General features: G+C 42.8%; 1 protein-coding gene across 11 annotated transcripts; it reads right to left on the bottom strand.

The window, feature by feature from the left end:
* Window positions 1-311: 311 nt before the first annotated feature.
* jakmip3 (Janus kinase and microtubule interacting protein 3) lies at window positions 312-17866 on the bottom strand. 11 transcript variants are annotated; one of them, XM_055057975.1, is made up of 24 exons: window positions 17591-17866; window positions 16041-16243; window positions 15406-15648; window positions 14840-15079; window positions 13823-14014; window positions 11422-11535; window positions 11127-11282; window positions 10731-10868; window positions 10627-10662; window positions 10410-10481; window positions 9653-9757; window positions 9381-9509; window positions 9210-9293; window positions 7861-7923; window positions 7425-7523; window positions 7230-7328; window positions 6986-7048; window positions 5975-6040; window positions 5698-5766; window positions 4984-5061; window positions 3858-4091; window positions 2963-3028; window positions 2834-2893; window positions 1281-1391 (listed from the first exon to the last, which is right to left on the bottom strand). In XM_055057975.1, the coding sequence occupies exons 2-23, from the start codon at window positions 16173-16175 to the stop codon at window positions 2843-2845; spliced, it is 2532 nt and encodes an 843-aa protein (XP_054913950.1). In that variant the 5' UTR covers window positions 16176-16243; window positions 17591-17866; the 3' UTR covers window positions 1281-1391; window positions 2834-2842. The 11 variants fall into 11 exon arrangements, with proteins under 11 accessions (XP_054913946.1, XP_054913948.1, XP_054913947.1 ...); XM_055057977.1 differs by having other exon boundaries at window positions 6992-7048; XM_055057976.1 differs by having other exon boundaries at window positions 6986-7045.
* Between the last annotated feature and the right edge of the window lie 4571 nt (window positions 17867-22437).

Here is a 22437-nt window from a genome sequence, read left to right as displayed (position 1 = left end):
AGGCGCCCTGTAAACATATTCTTGTGTGTTCTGACCCAGTCAGCTGAAGCTCCTCTGACAGAACCCGGCTGCAGCAGAACTTCATTACGAACCTGATAAGAGCTGCTTTATAGGGAAACGGCTCTGCAGCTTTCTCTGGCTTTGTGCTTTTCATTCGTTTGGTCTCTGAGGTCACCCAGCAACCCGGGTCAACGCTGCCGGTCCGGACCGTCTGCCGAGGTTTCAGGTTTCGCTGCTCTGACCTTAAATCTGTGTGTTGGACACTGTCAGTGTTTCCCATCATCAAAAACACAACACACACACCTGGGCTCTCATGTGCAACATTTTAATCTCAGTGATGAATTCAGTTTCACAGCAGGGCTAGAAAAATAGAATCTGGGGTCATAAAAGTCCAGACTGTTGGAACTGAAGATGAGCAGGATCCACACTGAGTTCTGCTCTTTCTACACTTTGATGATGACCACAAACTGCCAGCTCACTTCAAAATGAAAGGTGATCAGAAGGATGCCTTTAATTTAAAAAAATTAAAAATTGACTTAAAAGTACAAAATATTCAATGTTTTTATTTCAGATGAATGAGATTATCTCCAGTAGCAGAATAAAAACTTCATCTGTTTTATTAAATTAGCTGAAAGCAGTAAAGTTATCTTCCATCATCAGGAACAGGAATAAAACCAGGAACATTTTTCCATGAAGTAAACACTATTTGGGTTTTAAAAGTTTCCACTTGGAGTCGGATCTCCTTATGAACACGGAGGAGGTTGGATCCGCCTCCAGCACCTGGTGAAGAAACTCGGCGTCCTCTGGCAGGAAGTTTTTGCTTCGGGTCTCGATGAGACCTGCCCCCATGTGGGAGACGCATGCATGTTGCGTTCTAACATGCATTTCTAAAAAACTTCCAGGCATCAGATGACCTGAACTCTGAAGGTCATCGCAATCTCTCCCTCGTCTCTGCAGGTCGTCTCATGGCCTCGGCCGGGACGTTAGTCGACTCACCTCTGCCTCCTATGGACGCAGCAGGTTAGTGTCTGAACCGGGTTTCAGTTGGGCTTCCTGGTTCTGTTCAGCAGACCTCCTCGTGTGGTGAAGACATTTCTATGTTCAGCGTTCGGTTCTGAGACGGATGGTGTTGCATTCCGCCTCAGTGACTCTAGAAGCAGTTGTGCAGGTGTCACTCAGCTGAAAGCCAGATGTTTTTAGGGTTCGGGTATCACTGGCCTGATCTCAGCTTTGTTTCCACCTGAAGGTGGTCGTTACAAAGCAACTGACAACAAGAAGGGTGGAATGTGCTTTGTTTCACTGGCTTCAGAGCTGCAAGGTCCTACAGTGTCCCGGTTCTGGTCCAGACTGAGCCGGCACTGCTGAGTGTCCACCTGGTGGTCTCTAGTGGGCTGAGAAAGAGAAACAAGAAACTGCTGTGAAAAGGAGCAAGAGACCAAACACTTGAGGAAACCCTGGGAACAGAATGACTCAGATTCTAAAGTTCCCACTGAACATCTGGACCCAAAGATTTCCCAGACTACAGAATTTATCTGAGCATCTAAAACCAACTCCACAAACCAGTAGGTGGTGCTAGTAGCAGGTGGAGTTAATAATTTCTTTCCTTTATTTCACAGCAACTATGCCTGTGTGGGAAGAGTAGTCTTCTTGTGATCGGATGGTTGTAGGTACGATTCCAGCTTCCTCCTGCCACATGTCGTTGTACCTCAGGGCATTTAACCCCAAATTGCCCACCGATCTGCGTATCGGTGTATAAATGTGTGCTTGTCTGTGAGTGCCAATCGGTTAATGTGACTCTAGTGTAAAACGCTTTGTGGGGTCAAAATGACTGGAAAATCGTTATATAAGTTCATTTCATTTAGCATTGACTAAATAATAAATAGTTCATGTAACAAGTGAAACAGAAGAAGATGACCTTTGACAGATGAGTTAAATTGTGTCGAGATGCTGATGAGGCGTTCAGGGTCCTGGTTGTTCCTCTCAGATCAACAAGATTCGTTAGGAACTTTTTTATTAAAGCTCTTTTGATCAAACAGCGTTTTCTATTAATATGTGGACATCTGAATAAAAACTAGGGGTTGAATGACTTCAGATTATTCAAGATTTTTTGATAAACGTCGATTTGAAGTCGACTCGTCGCTGTGATGTCATAGTGACGTAAGCGAGGCTTTATCAGCAAAATTCTCCGCAGATATTGATAAAAAACAGCATTTAATAAGTCCATTATGCAGAATGAATGGAAACAGATCATCATCCTGGACTTCTTCCTGAGCAGCGGAGAAAAGTCTCAAAAGTTGCACAAAGTCAGCTCTGACTTTTTCTTTCACACACCGGCTGATGCTGATGATCTCTGGATGGCTGCAGTTTTAGGAGTCAGATTGTCTCACAGTGGATCATCACCAGCCAAACTAATCGTGACCGGATCCTCTCTGGTTACAGTTGGATCCGGCGCTGCGTCCCGCTGCTCCTCTGCTGATCAGAGCGCCCCCTTCAGGCCCTCAGAGTGAAGCCTGGACTTTGTTTCCAGATGTTGGACAGTATTCCTATCAGAGCTTCAACAGCAGGCTGATGCTGATCAGCTGGAGGGATGAAGACGCATTGGCCCACATCACTCCAGCAGTTTGGAGTAAGATTTTTTTTGGCTCTAGTTGCCTTTATTTGACAGCAATCTGCCAAATAAAAGCAGATTGCCTTTATTTGAGAGAGACCTGGGGAGAGAGGCCTGGGCCCAGAGAAGCAAGGACAGGGAGTTGGACTCTAGATACCCGGTCTACAGTCTCGCCACGCAGCGGCGAGGACTCCTCAACCTGAACTACACTTGTGTGTGACTCACCTGCTGCATTCAGGACCAGAGGATGAAGGCCAAAGAGAAGAACAGAAATAGAAACAGAAACTGGAAAAAAGAAAAGAATCAGTGGAGCTGGCAGTAGGAATAGATTGAAGGTTTTCTGGTTCTTCTTACCTTCTCCTCCAGCTCTTTGATCTGTCGTTTCTGTGCTTCTATACATTCCTCCAGCTCCTTGTTCCTCTGTCCAGCACAAACGTATCATCATTACAAGGTTCCATTGTCATTCTGCTCTACTTTCAATCTTTTGGTATTAATCTCACTGCATTCATGTTGGTAAATCTCACAGAAATCCCTGATGCCAAGTTTGGACGTGTGTGTAAATCCTCATTCTTACTCTGTTAATTAAAGGATAAATGGTTTGGTTAAGTTTATGGCTCCCAGGAGCCGATCCATGATTCTTTAACACAGAGGCAGAAAGAGCTGGCAAGCAGACCAGGAAGCTGGATGTGAACCAGCATCTCTGCATCATCTTCACTCCAGGAGAAGCAGCTGCACATCAGGACTGATGGAGCTTTTCAGAGTGGAGCTGTTCTCAGGGTTTTCTGTGTTGAGGTAAGTTTTTTATTTTGCTTTTTATAGCCCAAGTGAATTATTGGTAATAATAATTATAATCACGTTACACCATGGAGGAGATTTCTCCTTCGCCGTTTGGTCCATACTGAGGGGAAGACTTTTTTTCCCTCCCTGGGATTTTTCTGGGCTTTAGTGACCCTTATATAAAAGTTTGCTGACAGGAGAGGGGAAAAAACATGTGGCAAATATCGTCGGGTCCGGGAATCGAACCCACAACGGCCACATCAAGGACTCAAGGCCTCCAAACATAAGTCGTGCTATCACCACAGCGCGCCCTCGGAGGGGAAGATCTGATGTCATCTGGAGCTTTTCACTACTTGACATGCCTCTGTTTCTTTGGAAATGACTAGTAATTGGGCAAAAGTGGAATCCTCTGTAGATTATGAACCAGACTGTGAGTAAAACTAATGTATCTATAATATTTGAAGCTGCTCACCTGCTGCGTGAGCTGAAGCAGTTCCATCCTTTCTCGAAGGATCTGGGCATCTCTTTCTCTTAGCTCACACATCACACATCGTTTCCACTGATCCATGGCTCTCCTCAGCTCCTCTTTCTCTCCTTCTGTCAACATGTCAGACAGTCGACTCTCTCCCTTCATTAGTCCTGGAGTCCTGGAAGCCTCCTCCTGCTGCAGAGCCTCGAACAACATGGCCTCCAGCTCCAAGATTCTCTGAGTCAAACACAGTAGAATGTCATTGAATCTCCATCTTGTTATCAGTTTGGAGGATAATGCTTCTTTATCATCATGTAGTAATGACCTTTGACCTGACCCTTCAGGTCAAAGCCGGTTCCAAAGTTGGCCTTCTTCCAGCTCCAGAACATTTGCAGAACCAGAGGGAGTAAAGTCTCTGACCAGAAAAACTCATCCAGGCTTTGATTCCTGCAGCAGGTCTGATGACAAACCAACGGTCCAGAACCTGCTGCTGGAGTTCTGACTAGAACCAGGAAGATAGAGACACCGCCCGGTTCCACAGAGCCCGGTTCTACAGAGCCCGGTTCCACAGAGCCCGGTTCTACAGCGCCCGGTTCCACAGAGCCCGGTTCTACACCGCCCGGTTCCACAGAGCCCGGTTCTACAGCGCCCGGTTCCACAGAGCCCGGTTCTACACCGCCCGGTTCCACATTCCTTCACTTTAAGCTGCTGCCAGTTTATAAATCACTAAATGGATTAAAGATCTGCTGCTGCTGGAACAATCTGCTGGTTCTGGTTCTGCTCTGCACCAGAACCAGAACCAAACATGGAGAAGCAGCTTTTAGCTTCTATTCAGCCAAATCGCTGAGTTCCTTTAAATCCAGACTAAATACTAATTAGTTTCGAGATTCTTTTGACCAGTAATAACTGGAACCCCAGAAACTATTTATCATCTGATCATCGATTTCCTACTTTTCCTATTCAATATCATATTTTTTCTGCTTCTTTTATTTTCGTTCTAATCATGTAAAGCACTTTGAGGCAAAGCAGCTTATTAAATACCACAATAACTCAAAGATTAAAGATGTTGGATGTTTGTTCTTATTTCTATATTGTTTCTAAATCCAGTAACTGATGTGGTTGGACTGACCTTATGGGCCTGATCCATGGACTGCTTCCTGAAGTCCAGCTCTTCATCCAGGTAACCTTTCTGTTTTCTGAAGAGATCCTGGAGATGAATCAGTGAAAATATGATGAACTTGAGCCGACAGAAATCATTCTAATGATAGAAATATCTTCAAACACTGTGAATCGGTTTGTAGCAGATGTGACTGCAGTCATTCACTTATTGATGGTCTTAAAGTTCATGTCAGTGAGTAAAACCTTTCGATCTTCCTGGTTAAAATTATTATGAATCTATCTGACAATCTGGGTTTTGATTAATTCAAATAAAAGTTCCTTCTTCCGCTGATGTCATGAGATTTCATTGATCATTTTTGAACGTTTTTATTAAAAACAGAGAGAAATGCTGGTCAGACAGTTTGACTTTCTGATGAAGATTGTTTGCATCTGGGAGTTGCAATCCTCACTCTCGCTGACCTTTAACCTTTTATCAGGCTCTGCTGAGATATTGCTTCAAACCATGAGTTCAAACTGAACTGAAGCTTCATGTTGTGATGATTCGTTGGATAAAATCAGATGCAATGCTTTAATGCTTCAACCATCATAAAGAGAGCAATAGAAAAGGGTTCTGTCGCCAGAACATCAGCAGCAGGTTGACTGTCATCATGGAGACATGACTTATGAACTTATCAGATTTTGTCAGATTATAGAGCTGGTATGACAGCAGAAAGGTCGTCTTTACCTTCTCGTTCTCGATGTCCAACATTTTCTGCTGTAGAGTCGACTTGGTCACTTCGATGGACTCCAACCACTGGAAGAGCAGACAGAGGCAGTCAGGTGGTTCTGAACTGTGCAGGCACTGGGTCGCCTCTAGAGGACAAGAAAAGCTCTACAACCTTTAACAAAGTCACTTCATTTTTCATTTGATATCCAAGTAAATATATTGAAACCAAGCATTTCTCTTGCTTGAAGTGTTAAAATTAGTTGAAGTTGCAGCTTGTGGACCAAATGTTTCTCACCTTTTCTGCCAGAGTGAGCACCGTCCTTGCATGGATCACGGTCACCTGCTCGTCATTGGACAAATTCTACAAGAAAAGACCAGCAGGTAAGATCATCAGAACATATTTTCATCTGAGTATCAACAGAAACAGGAAAGGCTTTTCAGCTAAAGTCGGGTCTGTTCAGGTTGGGTTTAGGGCCTATAGCTGCCTTACGCCGAGTTCTAAGGACGGTTTCACTGGTTCTCCTCAGTCCTTCCCATGGCCAGCTGCTGATTGGTTCACTGGTTCAGGTGGGTGAAGGTCCAAGCCAAACCAATTTTAAGTTGCTGACGATTTCATTGAACACATTTTCTTTGTGAGAAAACGGACATGTTGGACCTTAAAGTGTGAGGAACTTGAAATTTCAATGTCTCTGGAAAGATTGGAGGATGTGATGTAAAAAGCTCCAATGTGAACATAACTGAGTTGACCGGATGACGTTTGAGGGCAACTGCATGCAGTTTCAGATTTCAGAAGATAATGATAAGCTTGTTCTTGTCCTGGATTTATGCAGTGGACTTACTGTTGGAATACTTACAATAAAGCATGGCAATGGTTTTTGGCATATGCTCTGTTTTTAAATGTGGTCCTTTACGAGATCCAAGGATGTTCAAAAAACGTCTGTGACTGAAATCCTGAAAGCTCAGGTGTGTTGGTGTAATATGAACAATAAAACTGAAACTTTCAGGTCTTCAGAACCAAAGGAGACAAAACCAGCTTCCTTTGTCTGGTGATCACAGCCACCAACTGGACGCCTCCAACAAACCAGTAACCAGTGAGGCAGACCGGAGTCCCCGGGACCGGTTCTGAGATCAGTGGGATTATTTCTTTTCATTTTGTCATCAGTGATGTAACATAAGGTAACAAACATGTAGTTTTACTTTATGCATTAGACAAAGTTATAAAGAGTTAAACATGGGTGGTTCCACAGCACACACAGATCTGATGGTTATACTTTGCACATACATGTACAAGATAAAGTCAACATACACTTACGGCGTTATCCCCCAGGATGTCCAACTTCTTCAGCACCTCGCTGATGACAATGTCCTGCTGGGACAAGAGTCATTCCATCGGTGAGTTCATGTCATTGTCACAAGTTCATAATGAGCCACAAAATGTTTTCACATGGATGTTGTGTTGTTTTCTGCATGAACAGAAATGTTCAGGAGTAATCTATCTGGGTGTTTGGTGAGTGCACGTTAGCTTGCAGGTGAGACCGAATGCTACTCACAGAGACCCCTTCGGCCTCACAGTAGATCTGAAGAGGACTGAGACCTTCTGGGAAGTGCAGTTGTTTGAAGTTAATGCCGGGTGAACGGCGCTCCCTCTCCTTTCCCCATGGGAACAGAGACAGTGACAATGAAAGTTATTGATAATCAGTAATTACAACACAAGCATCGCTCCATGACCCCAAACCCAGCGGTACCTCCAACTCCAAGATCCTGAACTCCAGCAACTCATTTTGGTCTCTGATGTCCTGAATGTCGTTGTTCAGTCGCAGCGCCTCACCTTCCATTTGCACCACCTGAGAGGTGGCAACAATCAGGACCAACAAGAGTTTGGGCTTCAGTTTGCGCACACATCTGAATCAACCCATTGTACAGTTACTGTTTTAAAGTTGTGAATGAAACACATTTATTGACATCAGATTCTGATATCTTCTTGACCTCTGACCCACACTGAACCTCTGGTGCCAACGATCTGACAGGAATTGGTCAAAAGGCTGATTCCCAGTCCAGAACCACCTTAACAATAACTCCAAGATCTCCGCTGTTGAGGTTAGTCAACCCTGAAGAAACCAAGAAGTTGTTGGTGGTTCAAAACATCCTCAAAGCTTCAGGAGTTTAAATAAAGTGCTTCACCTTCTCCACCAGCTCCTGGTTCCTCTGATACAGCGCCTGCTTCTCCTCCACCCACTTCATGTCCTGAGAGCAGAGACATGGCACAACTCAGACACCCTTCACCATGTCCCACCAGTTTGCACACCAAGCTACACAGAATATGTTCAGTACATATTTTGGGTAAATCATTTGGAGATGAGATTTTTGTCTGTTCCTTTTGCTTGGGCAGTTTTGATAGCAGTTGAGACCCAAATGGGGTCCAGAACCAGAAAAATGTGCAAAATGTGAATTTTGCACAATAGGCCTCCTTTAAAATGAATGCTGAACTCTGACACCTATTAGGAAAAGAACCACTTCTTTCTATTTTTGAAAGACGGGGAATCTTTGAGTTTGGGCATCGACCTTTGACCTATGCAGGGCAAATTGCTGCTGGGATAGGATCAACCCCCTTGGAGGGAGCAGTTCTCTTAATCACAGACCAAAACGAGATGAGGAATGCCTGGCCCTGATTGGTCCGATCTGAGAAGTCATGAAAACAAAACGTTAACATAAAGGGCCTTGTCCCTCCATGAAGTGTGCACTGAAAATCAACAAGGGTTCAAGTGTTCAGGTTGCTAACGTGCAGAAATGTGAGAATTGGGACAGTTTGCCTCTGCACCACAACTTCGAGGTCCAAAATTGCGGATTGGTCCCTGTTTAGGCATTTACTTCTAAAACGTACAAATGCAACACAATAATTTACTTTAAATTTACACTGGAGATGTTTTTGCTTTCCAGAGTTATTACAGGAAATATTTGGCTGTTTAAATCTGTTTTCTTATGACATGTTGAATATTGCACACCCCAAAAACATTGCCATAAATCCACTGTTTAATGCCAAGCTTCACATGCAGCAATGAATTGTGGGAAATGTACTTGGATCTTCCTGCACGCAGGATTAGGCAGAAAGGGTGGAAATTGGACCCAAAACGGGCGTGGCTAAGGCCGGAAGTGGAAGAATTGGGACGCACTTAACATGAACAGGCATCTGAAGGACAGGAAGGAGGAAGGGTTGGGATGGGCCGGTGATCTCTGATAGCCAATAAAAATCCAGAAATAAACTGGGGGTGCTGTGGGGGTGCAGGGGTAAAGCACGGCCTTAGGCCTCAACACGGACGTCACAAGGTCAAGTCCCGGCCTGATGACCTTTGCCGCATGTCTTTCCCCTCTTTCATACTGAAATAAAGGCCAATGCAACCAATAAAACCTTTAAAAAAATAAATAAACTGAAGCCTGCCCCTCCTCCACCCGTTGGTCAGGCTCAGCCTTTCAGAATGATCTCATCTTCATCTGAGTTTCTGCAATTTGCTATTTTTTATTTTTATTTTTACCAATCCTTGATGCTTCAGTGCTGATTCCAGATCTGTCACTTTGCTCTGATATCGACTGATTTCATTCAGCAGCTGTTCTCTGGTCTGAAAGACATGAAACAGAACCATCATCCTTTGCTTGCTCAGCGAGAATTCACCACTCTGCTGCTGCCTTGCTCAGAGGCCATCTACCTTGATCTCCTTCTCAGCGTCGTAGTTTCCTCCGCATGTCTCGGCCAGAAGCGCGTACGCCCGTTGCAGTGCCTGGTACTCCTGCGTAAGCTGCCGGTAGCGAAGCTCTGCCTCCTCACGAACACAAGTCTGAAAGCAGCAGCAGTCAGTCAGAAAAAGCAGTCGGAGCAGTTCCAACATTTAAATCAGCTTCTTGTTCTTGCTCTCGGGACCTGAAGCTGCTGAGGCCGAGGGTGTTAAGGCAGGTTAGGGTTTAAGTTCTGAACTGTTACCTCGTCAGGTTCCGTATCTGGAGTTCTGTCAGTGTGGAAGGACAAAGACGACCCGTCAGAATCCATCGATGCCTCTTCATCATAACCATAAAATGTCTCTATGACCTGCAGATAAACACATGACGCAGTCATCATGCAGGTCAACAAGTCCTCAGAAACAGCAGAGGAGTTGAAAGAGTCTGATGTGGAAGTTCTGGGTACTAACTACTTACATTTTGATTTTAATCTTTAAAATAGTTGAATTTGCAGATGACTTTATATTTTTCACTAATTCCATAACTTTTCAATATTAGATATTCTAGCCAGTTCCTCTGTACTTTAGTATTTTAGCAAATACTTTTTCACTCTTGAACCAGTTTAAGAAGACGACTCTTTACTTCTGCTTAAGCATAAATAGACCGGAGTACTACGACTTTTACTTGAGGACAGTTTGTCGCCTCTTTGGACATCAGCCTGAAACGAAGACCAGAACCCAAACATCATTCAGGACCATCAATCTGAAGACTTTGAAACGGGATCTCTCAACTATTCAGAGTTCTTCTACTCAACTATTTGTAGTAGTTCTATCAGATGAAGGGCTGGTTCAGTGGAAGTACACACGGTATATAGTACAGGTATCTAAAGGAGCACAGCTATCTCCAGTACAAGTACAAATATTAGTTACTCAAGATGTGATTTTGTGGTTCTGGTACTCATGCTGGCATAATGACAATGGCTTTGCTGCAGGGTGGTTCTGGAGGTACCAGAAGGTTCTCACCCTGCAGGCTCTGAAGGTTCTCCTCCTCTTCACCGGTTCCTGACGTCGGTACCTCAGTAACAAGTCCCGCTCCTAGAACAAACCAAACGTTTTTATTCATCCTCGCTGACCTGAAGGTCATCAGCTGACTGAACATCACAGACGAGTACGCATCATCTCCCAATGTTAATGGGTTACACAGAAAGTACCTGACAGGCAGCAGCTGCTCAATACTCACAATGACATTCTTCACATAACCTGCCGTCTCCAGAGCCTGAAATCACAGAGAGGAGATTTAAAATGGCCGTCAAAGTTGTAGTATTGCTGTAGTTTCTGTTGTACCTTGGAGAGGTCATCGATGACGTGTTGCTGCTCCACCACTTGTAGCCGTAGAAACTCCATCTCGCGCTCATCCTGGTGGTAGCCATGATAACTTGAGGAGTGACTCCGGTCCAGATCGTTGAGGGAGCTGGGTCTCCTCTGTAGAAAACAAGGAGATCAGGCTGGTACCGACGGTTCTGTTGGCTGTTCAGAACCAGCAGAACCGGATCACGGCTCAGTCATGAGAATGTTTCTGCCTGTTTGGGTTTACTGGGTTCAACCCTAACACTGACACCTGCTGGTGAGAAGCAGTAACTCAACTCAGGTGTTTTTCTGTCAGCTGATATCTTGATGCATTTTTTGCTATTAATTGGTTCAAATGGAAAAATGAGTGTTGTGTGTGGTCACCATAGTTACCATAGTTGTCATTTCCAAGTTCTCTTGCGTCACAAAGCGAAGTTTGTTATCAAGGCGACGCAGGGCGAGAGCCAGCTCTTCGTTCTTCCTGCTCAAACGTTTGTTTTTATCCAGAAGGGGAAGAAACTGACTCTCTGTTTCTCTCAGACGTTTCAGCTGAACAGGACAAAATGATTTTGAAATAAATTCAAAGATTAAAAAGACATTTTAACTTGAATTTGAGCCCTGACTGTGCTGGTGTGGGGAAAGTGCTTCGCTTTAGATGGGTGTGTTCTGGAGGGTAGCGCATCTTTACCAGTTCATTTCGCTCTTCAGACAGCAGAGAGTTTCGATCTTCCAGTTTCCTAACAACTGCGCTGAGCTCAGCGATCTTCAGCTGAAACCTGCGAGTGTCTCGATCATCTTGAGACTGCACACAAGATCAGAGGGTCAGAGGTTTGTTCAAGAAAACAAACAACACAGTAAACAGAGCTGTTCGGATTCATCATTTAAAGAAAGATTATTGATCAGGATGGCTTTCATTAGCCCATCAGCTGATCGTACGATCTTTAACTTTACAGATGAGGATAAGAGCAAACAGTCAGTGGATGGAAAGCTAACAGAAGATGAGTGTTTGGATGGGTCGGCTCATAGCAGCACAGATCTTATGTTCTGTGGTAAAATACTTTTTGATGAAGTGGTACCTGATCTCTAACAGTATGTTGCCAGGGCATCATGTCCCGGAAGTACGCCCATATATGGAAGACGCTGTGCCTGATGGCAGGTAAATCAGCACTTAGATTTATTTCATTGAGCAGAGCAGATCCCATGCTGATGACTCTGGCAGATTTATGTCTGTTGACACTGGTCTTAGAAGGTTGGTTTTGTTTCTAATTCCTGTAAGTATTTGTTTTTTTCTGAGTTTATTTAGGTTTCTGTGTTCTGTGGAGTCTCTTTGTTGTCCGTCTAACCCTTAACTAGTTTCACCTGGTCCTTGTTTCCCCTGATTTTCTTCCTGTCTATTTAAACCCACCTGTTTTTCTTGTTCTTTGTCAGGTTTTTCTCTAGTGGTCTATGCTGTCTGTCATCAGTTCATTTGAACCAGTTGCTACCAGTTGTGAGACATTAGCTTTCTGCTCATCTGTGCTGCCTTGAATTTTCTATTGCTTACTTCTTTATTCAAATACGGTCATATTCATCACTTCAACCTGGTCCTCTGCATCTCCCTCACCACAAATCATGACAGCTTGATTTTTGAAGATGAGATTCTTTTCGAGGGAGTGACACAAAGAGCGCAGTTGACTGGTTTCACTTCAGAGGAGGTGAAGATTTTTATTATCATTGCTTGGTTATCTAACTCTATTAGACCGGCGCCTAATAAAGTCAGGCGCACAACTTTATTTACACAAACACACTCGTGTTTTGTGTGTGTTGGTTGACCTACACACCAATTATTTTATCCTGTCTTTGATAGGGTCTATCAGCAAAGTGTTAATCATACATATGGACAACAACCATAACTGATGAGAATAGACACCATTAAGGTGAAACAGCTGCGGTGGCGCAGGGGGTTAGCGCGCCCCACGTTTGGAGGCCTCGGTCCTCGACGTTGCGGGTTCGACTCCCGGATGTCTACCCCCCTCTTCTTGCCCTCTTTCCTCTCAGTTTACTGTCAAAAAATGCAAGCCAATAGCTAAAAACTCTTTGGAGAAAAAAAGATGAACATGTTACCTGAACAGGCTGATACCTTATCTGACCTGCAAACAGATTTCAGATACTCCAACTAACTAACAATCAAAGCTGCCCAGTTCCTGGTGAACTGGTGTGACCTGAACTGGGAAAGACCCAGAGCACAGTCAATCTGATAAACCTCCTCAAATGTTACTTGAATACAACGGATCTGCAGATAATTTAAATAATTAGGGTCCAGTTGCACTCAGCAAGTGAAATTAGAAAAAGAATTTTGATAATATTATTATCCATAAGTTCAAACACTGGATCCACAGGAATGGCTGTTTTCTGCAAACTAACCTCTCATCAAGAGATTTTTTATCATTTCTAGCCTTCTTCAGACTTCTTCATCTTGGGCGTTAGTAAGAAAAAGCCTGTATACCTAATTGGACATCGAAGGAAGCCATTAATAGAGCAAAGAATTGAATCTCCTAAGCTTCATTTTTCACTGCAACCAGAGAGGTTTCTAAAAATGATCAAGAAAATGGAGAAAAAGAAGCCAAGATGAGACCTGCTCAATATATGATGGATGGACAAACAGCAGAACACTGTCCTGGGGTCAGAGGTTATCAATAGAGTTAGTGAAGACAAAACTGATTATTTAATTCTGGGGAAATGTCCGTGGGACGTCTGCCATTATAACTGAAACACTCTGTATCTGCCACCGACTTCATTGGCAGAAAGTGACATTAAAATGTTTGAAAAAGGAATCTGGCTGGAAATGTCCAGGAAATAATTTGAATGAAGTGGATTGAGACGTTCTTCCTGGAAATGGCAATAATGTTGCAAAGGCCCTCAATGGTTTTGGTTCTCACAATGCTTGTTTAATTTAACATAGAAAATGACTCCCAGCCCTTTCACAAATATATGACAGGGAAACAGCAGGAGCTGAAAATGTTTCTAATGTTGCCACCAGGGGGCAGCAAAGATACAATTCCAGACTTTTTTCATGCATTTTTAAATAAGCAGGAAGAGGCGGGGCTTACAAAGAAAGGAGCATTGTTAGGGGTGGAGTTAGCAGGATGGTTTAGCCCCGCCCTCTGTGCGTCTCTCAGAGCAGCAATTTGTTGTTCAGCAGCCTGAGTCTGCAACTGGAGGCGGTGGGCGTGGCCAGCCTGCAGCCCCAGAGCTTTATCCAAAACACTGACTGCTCTGTCCTTCAGCTTTATCTCATCCATCTGCACATGGTGAGAGACAGACAGGGAGACAGGCGGAGGGTTAGTCAGGCATCATCACACAGGTAGAAGAGAGGAACATCAGGGCAGACAGACAGACAGGTGATGGGCGGGATCATGACTGCTTCTTTGGAAGAAAGAGTGCATGCTGGGCTGAAATGAGACGGAACTGGACTTCAGCTGGTTTCCAGTTAGGTGAACTGGGTCCAGCTGGAAAACAGGTTTTTATTTTGACCTCTAGGCTTTTTTACAGAAACAAAAACAAAGGCAGTAATTGACTTTTTTGGATAAATATTCCAAAACGTTGACCTGAGTGTGCCGTCTACTCCAGACAGATAGCGGGCCGGACCAGAACCTGGGACCTAACTGAACATGATTCAGCTGTTTCACCTACACTTACTGACAACCATCTTCTCTCCCAGATGAAATCTGCAGAGGTCAGAGGTCACATGCTGATCAGCAGCTAACGTGATGCTGGTGGAGCAGGACAGCTGCTCTTTGTTTCTGCTCAGTACCAGTACCAGTACCAGTACCAGTCAGTGACAGAGTGAAACATGGCTCAATCATCCCAGTCTGTTCTCAGTGTTTCCTCCAGCTCTGGACTCTCAACTACGTTCTGCTAATCAACATTCAGTGGATCAGAAAATAGATCAATGTTTTCCTTTCAGTCAAAGTTGCACAAACTATTAGCTGTTGGATGATTTGGATGTCTTCATGTGTTTGGAAACCTGTGGAAATCTCAGCAGATAAATGAAGTAACAGGTTCAGTTTGTCCTGGTAACTCAGCTGTCAGTGTGCAAACTGTGTTTGTGCCACAGCGCCCCCTACCAGTCGCCGGATCTCCCTCTCACAGTCTCTCTTGGTTCTGTGGAGCTCCTCCTGGTGCTGGTGATGTGCCGATCGGAGCTCGGCTGCTCTGGCCTGGCAGGCCTGCTGAGCCAGTGCCAAGGTCTCCTCTGCATGTTTTTTTGCTCCCCGCAGTTCCTGCACCTCCTGCTGGAGGCGACAGCGCTCCATCTCCCAGCTCCTCCTTCCCTCCTCCATCTCCCCCATCAAGGCGCTTCTGACCTGCACAGAGGGTCAGGGTTAGGACAGGAGAACCTTCTGAGGAAAAATCATTTAGTGACAATGTGAGAAACAGAAAAGAGATCTCAGTTTGCTTCTTTCCAGTCCAGCTCAAGTTTAGACTTAAACTCAATTTGGTTTCAAAGCAGCCAAACTTGAAAACTATATTTTATTTTCAAAGTAACCAGTGGAGGCAGTTTGGTAAAAATATCAAACCAGTTCTGACCCTGAAGCTGCTAGAGAGGGTGACCTTTCACCCTGACCTTTAAGGAAGGAAGGAAGGGTGGATGGATGAAAGTTGTGAAATATTGACAATCATTGTTCATCACCTTGTCCGTTGATCCGTCTCGCAGGTTTTGTACGAGTCCATTCAGACGTTGGATTTCTCCATCTTTAATCTTAATGACCCTCATCAGCTCCATCTCATGTTGCCGTAGCAGCGTCTCCCTGGTGAGCGCCAGCTCCTTCTGCTTCTCTTCATGGAGTTTGGTCTTCAGCTCCGTTAGGGTGACCGTTGCACGGTTATGCTCCGCCTTCAACTCCTGACTCTTCTCTCTCTCCAGGCGGCTCACCTGGTGGAGCCAGAACCAACGGTTCCCCACACAGACATAGTACTACTGATGGTACCGCAGTACATGGAGGACTACTACTAAAGACTGTGCTACCCCCAAAAAAGTGACAAATACAAACTATGGTGTTACTACAGAAAGTACTTTAGGGACTGTAGAAAGTTTTGTAGCATGACTAGAATTGCTGCTGTAATTCTATTAATACCACTAGAGTTTCTAGAGTCACTGAAATTGGGAAAGTAAATTGGGTTTCAGAATGTACTACAGTAACTATAGCAGTAGTTTCTCTGATAGGAGCTCAGAACTGTAGTAGTTCTGGTTTGAGAATACATGCAGGTCTCCTACTAAAGAAACTACGGCAGTCACCGGGGGACATTTGGATCTCCAGTACTTACCTTATTTTTCTCCTGTTGGAGTTCGATCTGAATCTCTGTCAGTTTTGCTCTCAGTTCCTCATTGGCCGCTTGAAGGGTTGCCATGGCGTCCGGTCGCTCTCCCTTTCCTCGCCCTGCTATTCCTCGTTTTGACATAACCAACAGCCGCTGGATCCTCGCCCTCCTCCAGCTAAATGTCAGCCTGATCCTTCCTACATCTGCACCTGTGGACACAGGAAGTTGTCACTGTGTCGCTCTGTAGGCTGTGAAGGATTCGTCTTGTAGCTCAGCAGGTTTTGCAGATGATTTCTGTAAGATTTTTCAACGTAATTAAGTTCTTTATGGTCAGCATATTTCAAGAAAGAAAGACAGACTAATGCTAGCTTGACCTTCACAACAACTCACCTTGCTTTTTTTAAAAACGTTTTATTATTTGATTGCAAGCGTCTGTGAGAGTCAGCTAATATATTCCTTTTAGGGCCTTATACATCTGTAAGACAAATGTTACTAAATCTTCCTGTTGCATTTGAGCCTCTGCACCACTGAGACATTTCATTCTGAGCAGCATCACATGGAAGGAGCTTGTCAATGATCTGAAGAGCTGAAATCACTGGTCCATCAACAGACTGGCTGAAGTTTGCTAGAAACACTTGCAGACAGGATGAGGTCAGCTGAGCTGAGGAGCATCAAGTTGGGTTGACAGGGATGGAGGTAGACAAGTACTAAATGAAGCAAATGACAGCATGTCTGCTGTCAAACACCAACATAGAAACATTATGAGCTGTTTGTCTGGTAACAGTTCAGGAAGACTTCAGCACAGGCAGAGAAATGCATGAGATTATGTGCCACAACATTCTGGTAACCAGAATCCTAAAGGAAGAAAGGAGAAGTTAACCTTAATGTGAGAAAAGTTAACAAAAAACAACTTCAAAACTTTCATGATTTTGTAGCTTTTCTGTATAAAGAAACAAAACAAAATCCATCTGGAAATGTTTGTAAAGCTGGTGATCAACTTCAAGAAAGATCTGATCTTCTGCAACAGATTCAACTGTTTTTGTTCCAGGATCTGCAGGAAACTTTAATCAATTCATTTATAACTTGTATTTCACATTTTTGTTTATTTTCATTCAACAGAACTTCCATAAAATTACAGGCTGTTCATTTCTTTGTGAGGACATGAAATTGGTTGGGGATTTAATAATTATTCTTCATAAAGTGTTTGTTTGTCGATCTGAGATGTTTGCATTTCTCCGCTGTCGTGTTTCTCTGCAGTATTTATTGCTGAAGTCCCAGCTGGGTTGTTGAGCTGTGACTGTAGTATTCACTGTAATATTGTGCAGTTTCAATAAATATTTCAAGAGTCACATCCATCTGTAGTGTTTGAGCAGCAGTCTGTGGTTCTGCTAGCTCAGCTGCATCCCTGTAGAGTCTCTGTTCTGAACTCCCAAGTATTTGATTTGTACTGTGAAGACAAATGATCCTGATTCTTCTGTGTGATGAAGGGCAGTGACAGGTTGACTGTTTCTGTGGGAACAGGATCAGCGTCAGCAGCAGAAAGATGCAGAACTTACCATGCAGCAGGAAGCTTCGTTCGCCTCATCGTTGTTTGTGCTGATCAGCCTCCTGTGCAGCATGCTATAAGGCTATCAGAAGCTAGCTCCACTGCAGCTTACAGTGTGTGTGTATTGGTGTGTGTGTGTGTGTCAGGGTGTGTGTGCTGCTGCCTCTCTGCCAGCCTGGAGATGCTGGTGGGCTCCGTCACTTTGGGTTCCTCTGTCACTCGGCTGCTAGCATCTCTGCAGCTTCTGCTTACATCATCGCCTCCTCTTCCTCTTCTTCCTCCTCTTCCTCTCCTCCCAGCATCCCTTGGTGTGATTCAGCTCAGCTTTCTGATTTGTCTCCCCCTGCAGGACAAAGCCTGTCATCACAACTGACTGAAGGTTTAGCATCTCTTAGCAGTGAGATCTTACGAAGCGACTGTTGATACTATCAAGATGGTTTCTATGACAACAGAAACATTAGCTGACATTTGATGCTGTTATTTCAGTGCAACAGCAGATGTCACTAGTGAGCAATAAGTCAAGCATCAGATAACAAACCACTGGGAAAAGAAAACGGGTGGAAAAGTTTTTTAGTCCTCTGGCTCATTTTAAAGGGACCTGCTCTCTCTGGGTTATTTAGCTTGGAGAGACTAGTGGAAGGGGAATTTATTGTTTTGTTGTATTTACTAGGGATTTTTGTTTGAGGTTGGTTTTTGGGGAGCACTTAGGCATATTTACTAATATTTGTGTTTTCCTCGTTATTATTCCTCCCCTATCTTTCAATTTGATTTAATTGGGTTTTCACTATTTTTCAGCTATGATTTTAGTAGGACAGCATAGACTTCTTCATTTCAGTGTGGTCATTTTTGTACAATAAAAGAAATTGTGACTACTTTACAAATAGGGCATTTGTTAACCAAATCAAATGTATTTAATTTGCAAGCAGTGCATTTGTTATAAACTTATCTGTATGATGATCTTATAATAAAAGAGAGTATCTAAGGTTCTCTGAACATAACAAGAGGTGAACCTCATTAGATCAAGCTTGGTTTCTATACTCCCTACAAGCCTCTGCAGGTTCCCACCTTTTTTGGTGGCCCTGGCCTGCTCCTTTCATGAAGCTGCCATAGCTACATGAAAGGAGGAGCTATGGCAGCTACATGAATTTTTCAACCTAATCAAAGTCTGGCGAGGAATTTCCTATTGAGCTGAAACTCATCCTCAGTTGCTTCAACTTAATCATATTTCAATACATTTTTATTTGTTTTTGAGCTCAATTTTTTAAATAAATCAGTTCAGCTTTAAAATGTCATTTCTGAGTTTCTGTTGGATGAAGTTTAGCCTTGATGCTGTTATACTCACCAGGAATTTGCTTTAAAGTCAATTTTCAAACTGATTTTCTGGCCTTTTACTTTTTAAACGCTCCTTTTTGGACTGAACTCAGCTCAGTTTTAAAATGCCATCTCAGTCCCTCTGTTTAGATGATGGAGTTTCATCTTAAAGCTGCTCTGAAGGCTTGAATTTGGTTTTAAAAGTCTTCTATTTTAACCATGTTTCATTTTGTTTGTCTTCAAACTGCATTTTCAAGACAGAAATCACAGCTCAGCTTCTAACTTCATCGCTGAGATTCTGCTAGGGGGCAGAAATATGTATTAATACTGTTTTGAACATCAGAAATGCACTTTAGAAGAACCCAGAATGCATTGCATGGTGGTGCTTCATAATTTAGCTTCTAGTTTTGCTGTTTTTCCTGCAATCCCTAAAAAATCATATAGTGTTGTGATTAGCATGAGCTCCTCTTTCAAACTAGATATTTTAGAAGGAGCTAAAACATTTAGGAAATCTGCACCATGAGTCACAATGAGGTGTTCAGAGTTGAACTGCTGCCTGCTAACACGGATCCTACTATGGCAGCTCTGGGTAAGTCTCTTCACTTTGTGAATGTGGTCATGGTCCTTTGCTGTTACCAAGCATTCTAGGGGTCTTGCGGTGTATGATGGCACTAGAATTGCTCTTTCCTCTCATTTTAGGGTGGTGGTTTGAATCCTAGTAGGTGTTTGGAGACCTTGAAGGCAGCAGCTTCTTCCCTGGGAGGATGATTGGGTAGCAACACCTTGCTATCTACTGGTGTGCAGTTCACTCTGCACTGGGAAGCTAAGGTGAGTCAGTAAACTTGCAGGCTGCCAGGATTCAACGCAGACCAGTAGAGAATCAACGGAGAACTCTTCTGCTTCCTGGGCATGCTGGTTCCACCTTGCGGTGTTAACGGACAGTGTGTTTTTTAAACCAGGGGCGCGGTACGTATCAGCCTTCCCAGGTTCCGCCTATAGGAACAGCACGTGGGAAAGGTGACTCCAGGACTCGGGAGTCTTAAATGCAGTCCAGTCTTCTAGAGGAATAGCCTCACACACAGCAACATGCACTCCAGCTGGTATTCTGTATTAAGTCCTACAGCTTAGAAATGCTTAAGAATTTTAATTTCAGAAAATCTTCAGCTTAAAGTCAATAGCTTTAACTTCCTATGATCTGAGCTCTAGCATGGCATGGATTATTATTGCAGGGTTAGGTCCCAATCAGCCCAAATAAAATTCTTTTGACATGAAGAGAAAAATTAACATCAGGAGATTTATTTTAAATGTAAAAGACAGCAGTTAAACAACTGGATGAAATCCAAAAGTCTTTAGTATCTGTTCAGAATAGGATATTTGAGTTCCAAAACAATACACAGAATAGCTGTAACTCTTTCAGAAATGTGGCTTATTCAAAGTACTGCTAACAGGTAGAGGCTAAATCCATCTCCCTAAAGGGTAACATTTATCTAAGCCAATTTCATTGCTGCTGTTCTACAGTTAATTTCAATCTCTGAATATATTATGACATTTAATTTTATTCACGCCAAACCTACTTAAAATGTTTTGGATGGTTTGGTTTCCCCTAACTTTCCACTTATGGTAGTATGCTTATATTTATGTGTAAACGGCCTTGTAACAATTGTAATCTGCCTGTTAGAAGAGAAAATGCACCCTAATTTTTGGTGATGCCCTTTAACTGTGCATTGGATTGTTGAGGTTTTCCACCTTTTACATATGGGCATCTGGCCTTCAATGGACAGTTTTTCTGTTGTAGTAAAATGTCAGGGTCCAATTTTCACTCTGAAAAGTCAGTTATCAAGCTTAGCTGACATTTTTAGCTGCTTCCATGTAAAAACGGCATGATGCTCTTAGTGCCACAGAGATCTTTGTAGAACATTTTGCCAACTATTGGCTAATCCTAAATCTCTAACTGGCACCTTCAATGTTCATTTTTTGGCCACTATTTAACCCCAGTAGCTCCATCTCTTTAAAGAGAAGTGCTCTGGAAAAACCTAGTAAAAATATTTGTAGATTTTTTAAATAAAATGTTCCATTTACTATATAGTAGAGTTGCAATATTTAATTTAATCCAATTTAAAGATAAATTGTAAATTTGGAGTTCAATTTAAAGTTCAATTTTAAATTGAGAGGTCAGTTTGAAAGGTCAGTGACAGAAAGTGACCATTCACAACAGCAGCAATTTATAGTATTAACATTTTTTACCAAAAATTCCCAGTGTTAACTGTAAATCTTAAAGTCTTTATTTCCACAAATTGGTAAATTATTTAAAGGAGCATTGTAAATGAATGGTTAAACTTGAAAAATATGTAACTTATGCACCAATCTGAAAAAAATGACTTACAGAATTTTTTTCCCCCACCAGAAAGTATTTAGGATCAAGTGCTTCTCTTACCTTAGCCAAATTGCCTCTAGCAATTTTAGCTGTAACCTTGCAGGACAATAAAATTACATGTAGAATTTTGCATTGTGGAGTACATGCCAAATGTTGATCCCTGTTCATAGAAATTTAAGTTCAATTTCTATGCACTTCTAAATGAAATGGCTAAAAACTTAAAGGATTTAAGACAAGAGATTTATAATGTTAATATTCAACTCTACAGAAAAGTAAATTATTGCTTGTATACATAAAATGCGAAATGTATATTTTCATTTAGAAATTTTAAATTTCTAAATGAATTTATACATTCAACTTAGTCATTTTAAGGAATAGGTGGCCCTGGGAAAACCTTTCTTTAGGGTTTTGGTCTTTAGGGTTTTGGTCTTTAGGGTTTTGGTCTTTAGGGTTTTGGTCTTTAGGGTTTTGGTCTTTAGGGTTTTGGTCTTTAGGGTTTTGGTCTTTAGGGTTTTGGTCTTTAGGGTTTTGGTCTTTAGGGTTTTGGTCTTTTAGGGTTTTGGTCTTTAGGGTTTTGGTCTTTAGGGTTTTGGTCTTTAGGGTTTTGGTCTTTAGGGTTTTGGTCTTTAGGGTTTTGGTCTTTAGGGTTTTGGTCTTTAGGGTTTTGGTCTTTAGGGTTTTGGTCTTTAGGGTTTTGGTCTTTAGGGTTTTGGTCTTTAGGGTTTTGGTCTTTAGGGTTTTGGTCTTTAGGGTTTTGGTCTTTAGGGTTTTGGTCTTTAGGGTTTTGGTCTTTAGGGTTTTGGTCTTTAGGGTTTTGGTCTTTAGGGTTTTGGTCTTTAGGGTTTTGGTCTTTAGGGTTTTGGTCTTTAGGGTTTTGGTCTTTAGGGTTTTGGTCTTTAGGGTTTTGGTCTTTAGGGTTTTGGTCTTTAGGGTTTTGGTCTTTAGGGTTTTGGTCTTTAGGGTTTTGGTCTTTAGGGTTTTGGTCTTTAGGGTTTTGGTCTTTAGGGTTTTGGTCTTTAGGGTTTTGGTCTTTAGGGTTTTGGTCTTTAGGGTTTTGGTCTTTAGGGTTTTGGTCTTTAGGGTTTTGGTCTTTAGGGTTTTGGTCTTTAGGGTTTTGGTCTTTAGGGTTTTGGTCTTTAGGGTTTTGGTCTTTAGGGTTTTGGTCTTTAGGG

The sequence above is a fragment of the Poeciliopsis prolifica genome, unplaced genomic scaffold (genome assembly GCF_027474105.1).
Source record: "Poeciliopsis prolifica strain line A6 unplaced genomic scaffold, Auburn_PproV2 SCAFFOLD049, whole genome shotgun sequence".
Taxonomy (NCBI): domain Eukaryota; kingdom Metazoa; phylum Chordata; class Actinopteri; order Cyprinodontiformes; family Poeciliidae; genus Poeciliopsis; species Poeciliopsis prolifica.
This window is presented reverse-complemented; position numbering and strand designations above follow the sequence as displayed.

Bases quoted from the DNA above. Each gene is read 5' to 3' on its own strand.
- jakmip3 (XM_055057971.1), bottom strand. From the start codon at position 16,175: ATGTCAAAACGAGGAATAGCAGGGCGAGGAAAGGGAGAGCGACCGGAC. The intron at 14,015-14,839 runs GTAGGGGGCGCT...CACCATGTGCAG, and splicing joins AGAGGGAGATCCGGCGACTG to ATGGATGAGATAAAGCTGAA. The intron at 7,524-7,860 runs GTGAAGCACTTT...GCCACCTCTCAG, and splicing joins ACCAGGAGCTGGTGGAGAAG to GTGGTGCAAATGGAAGGTGA.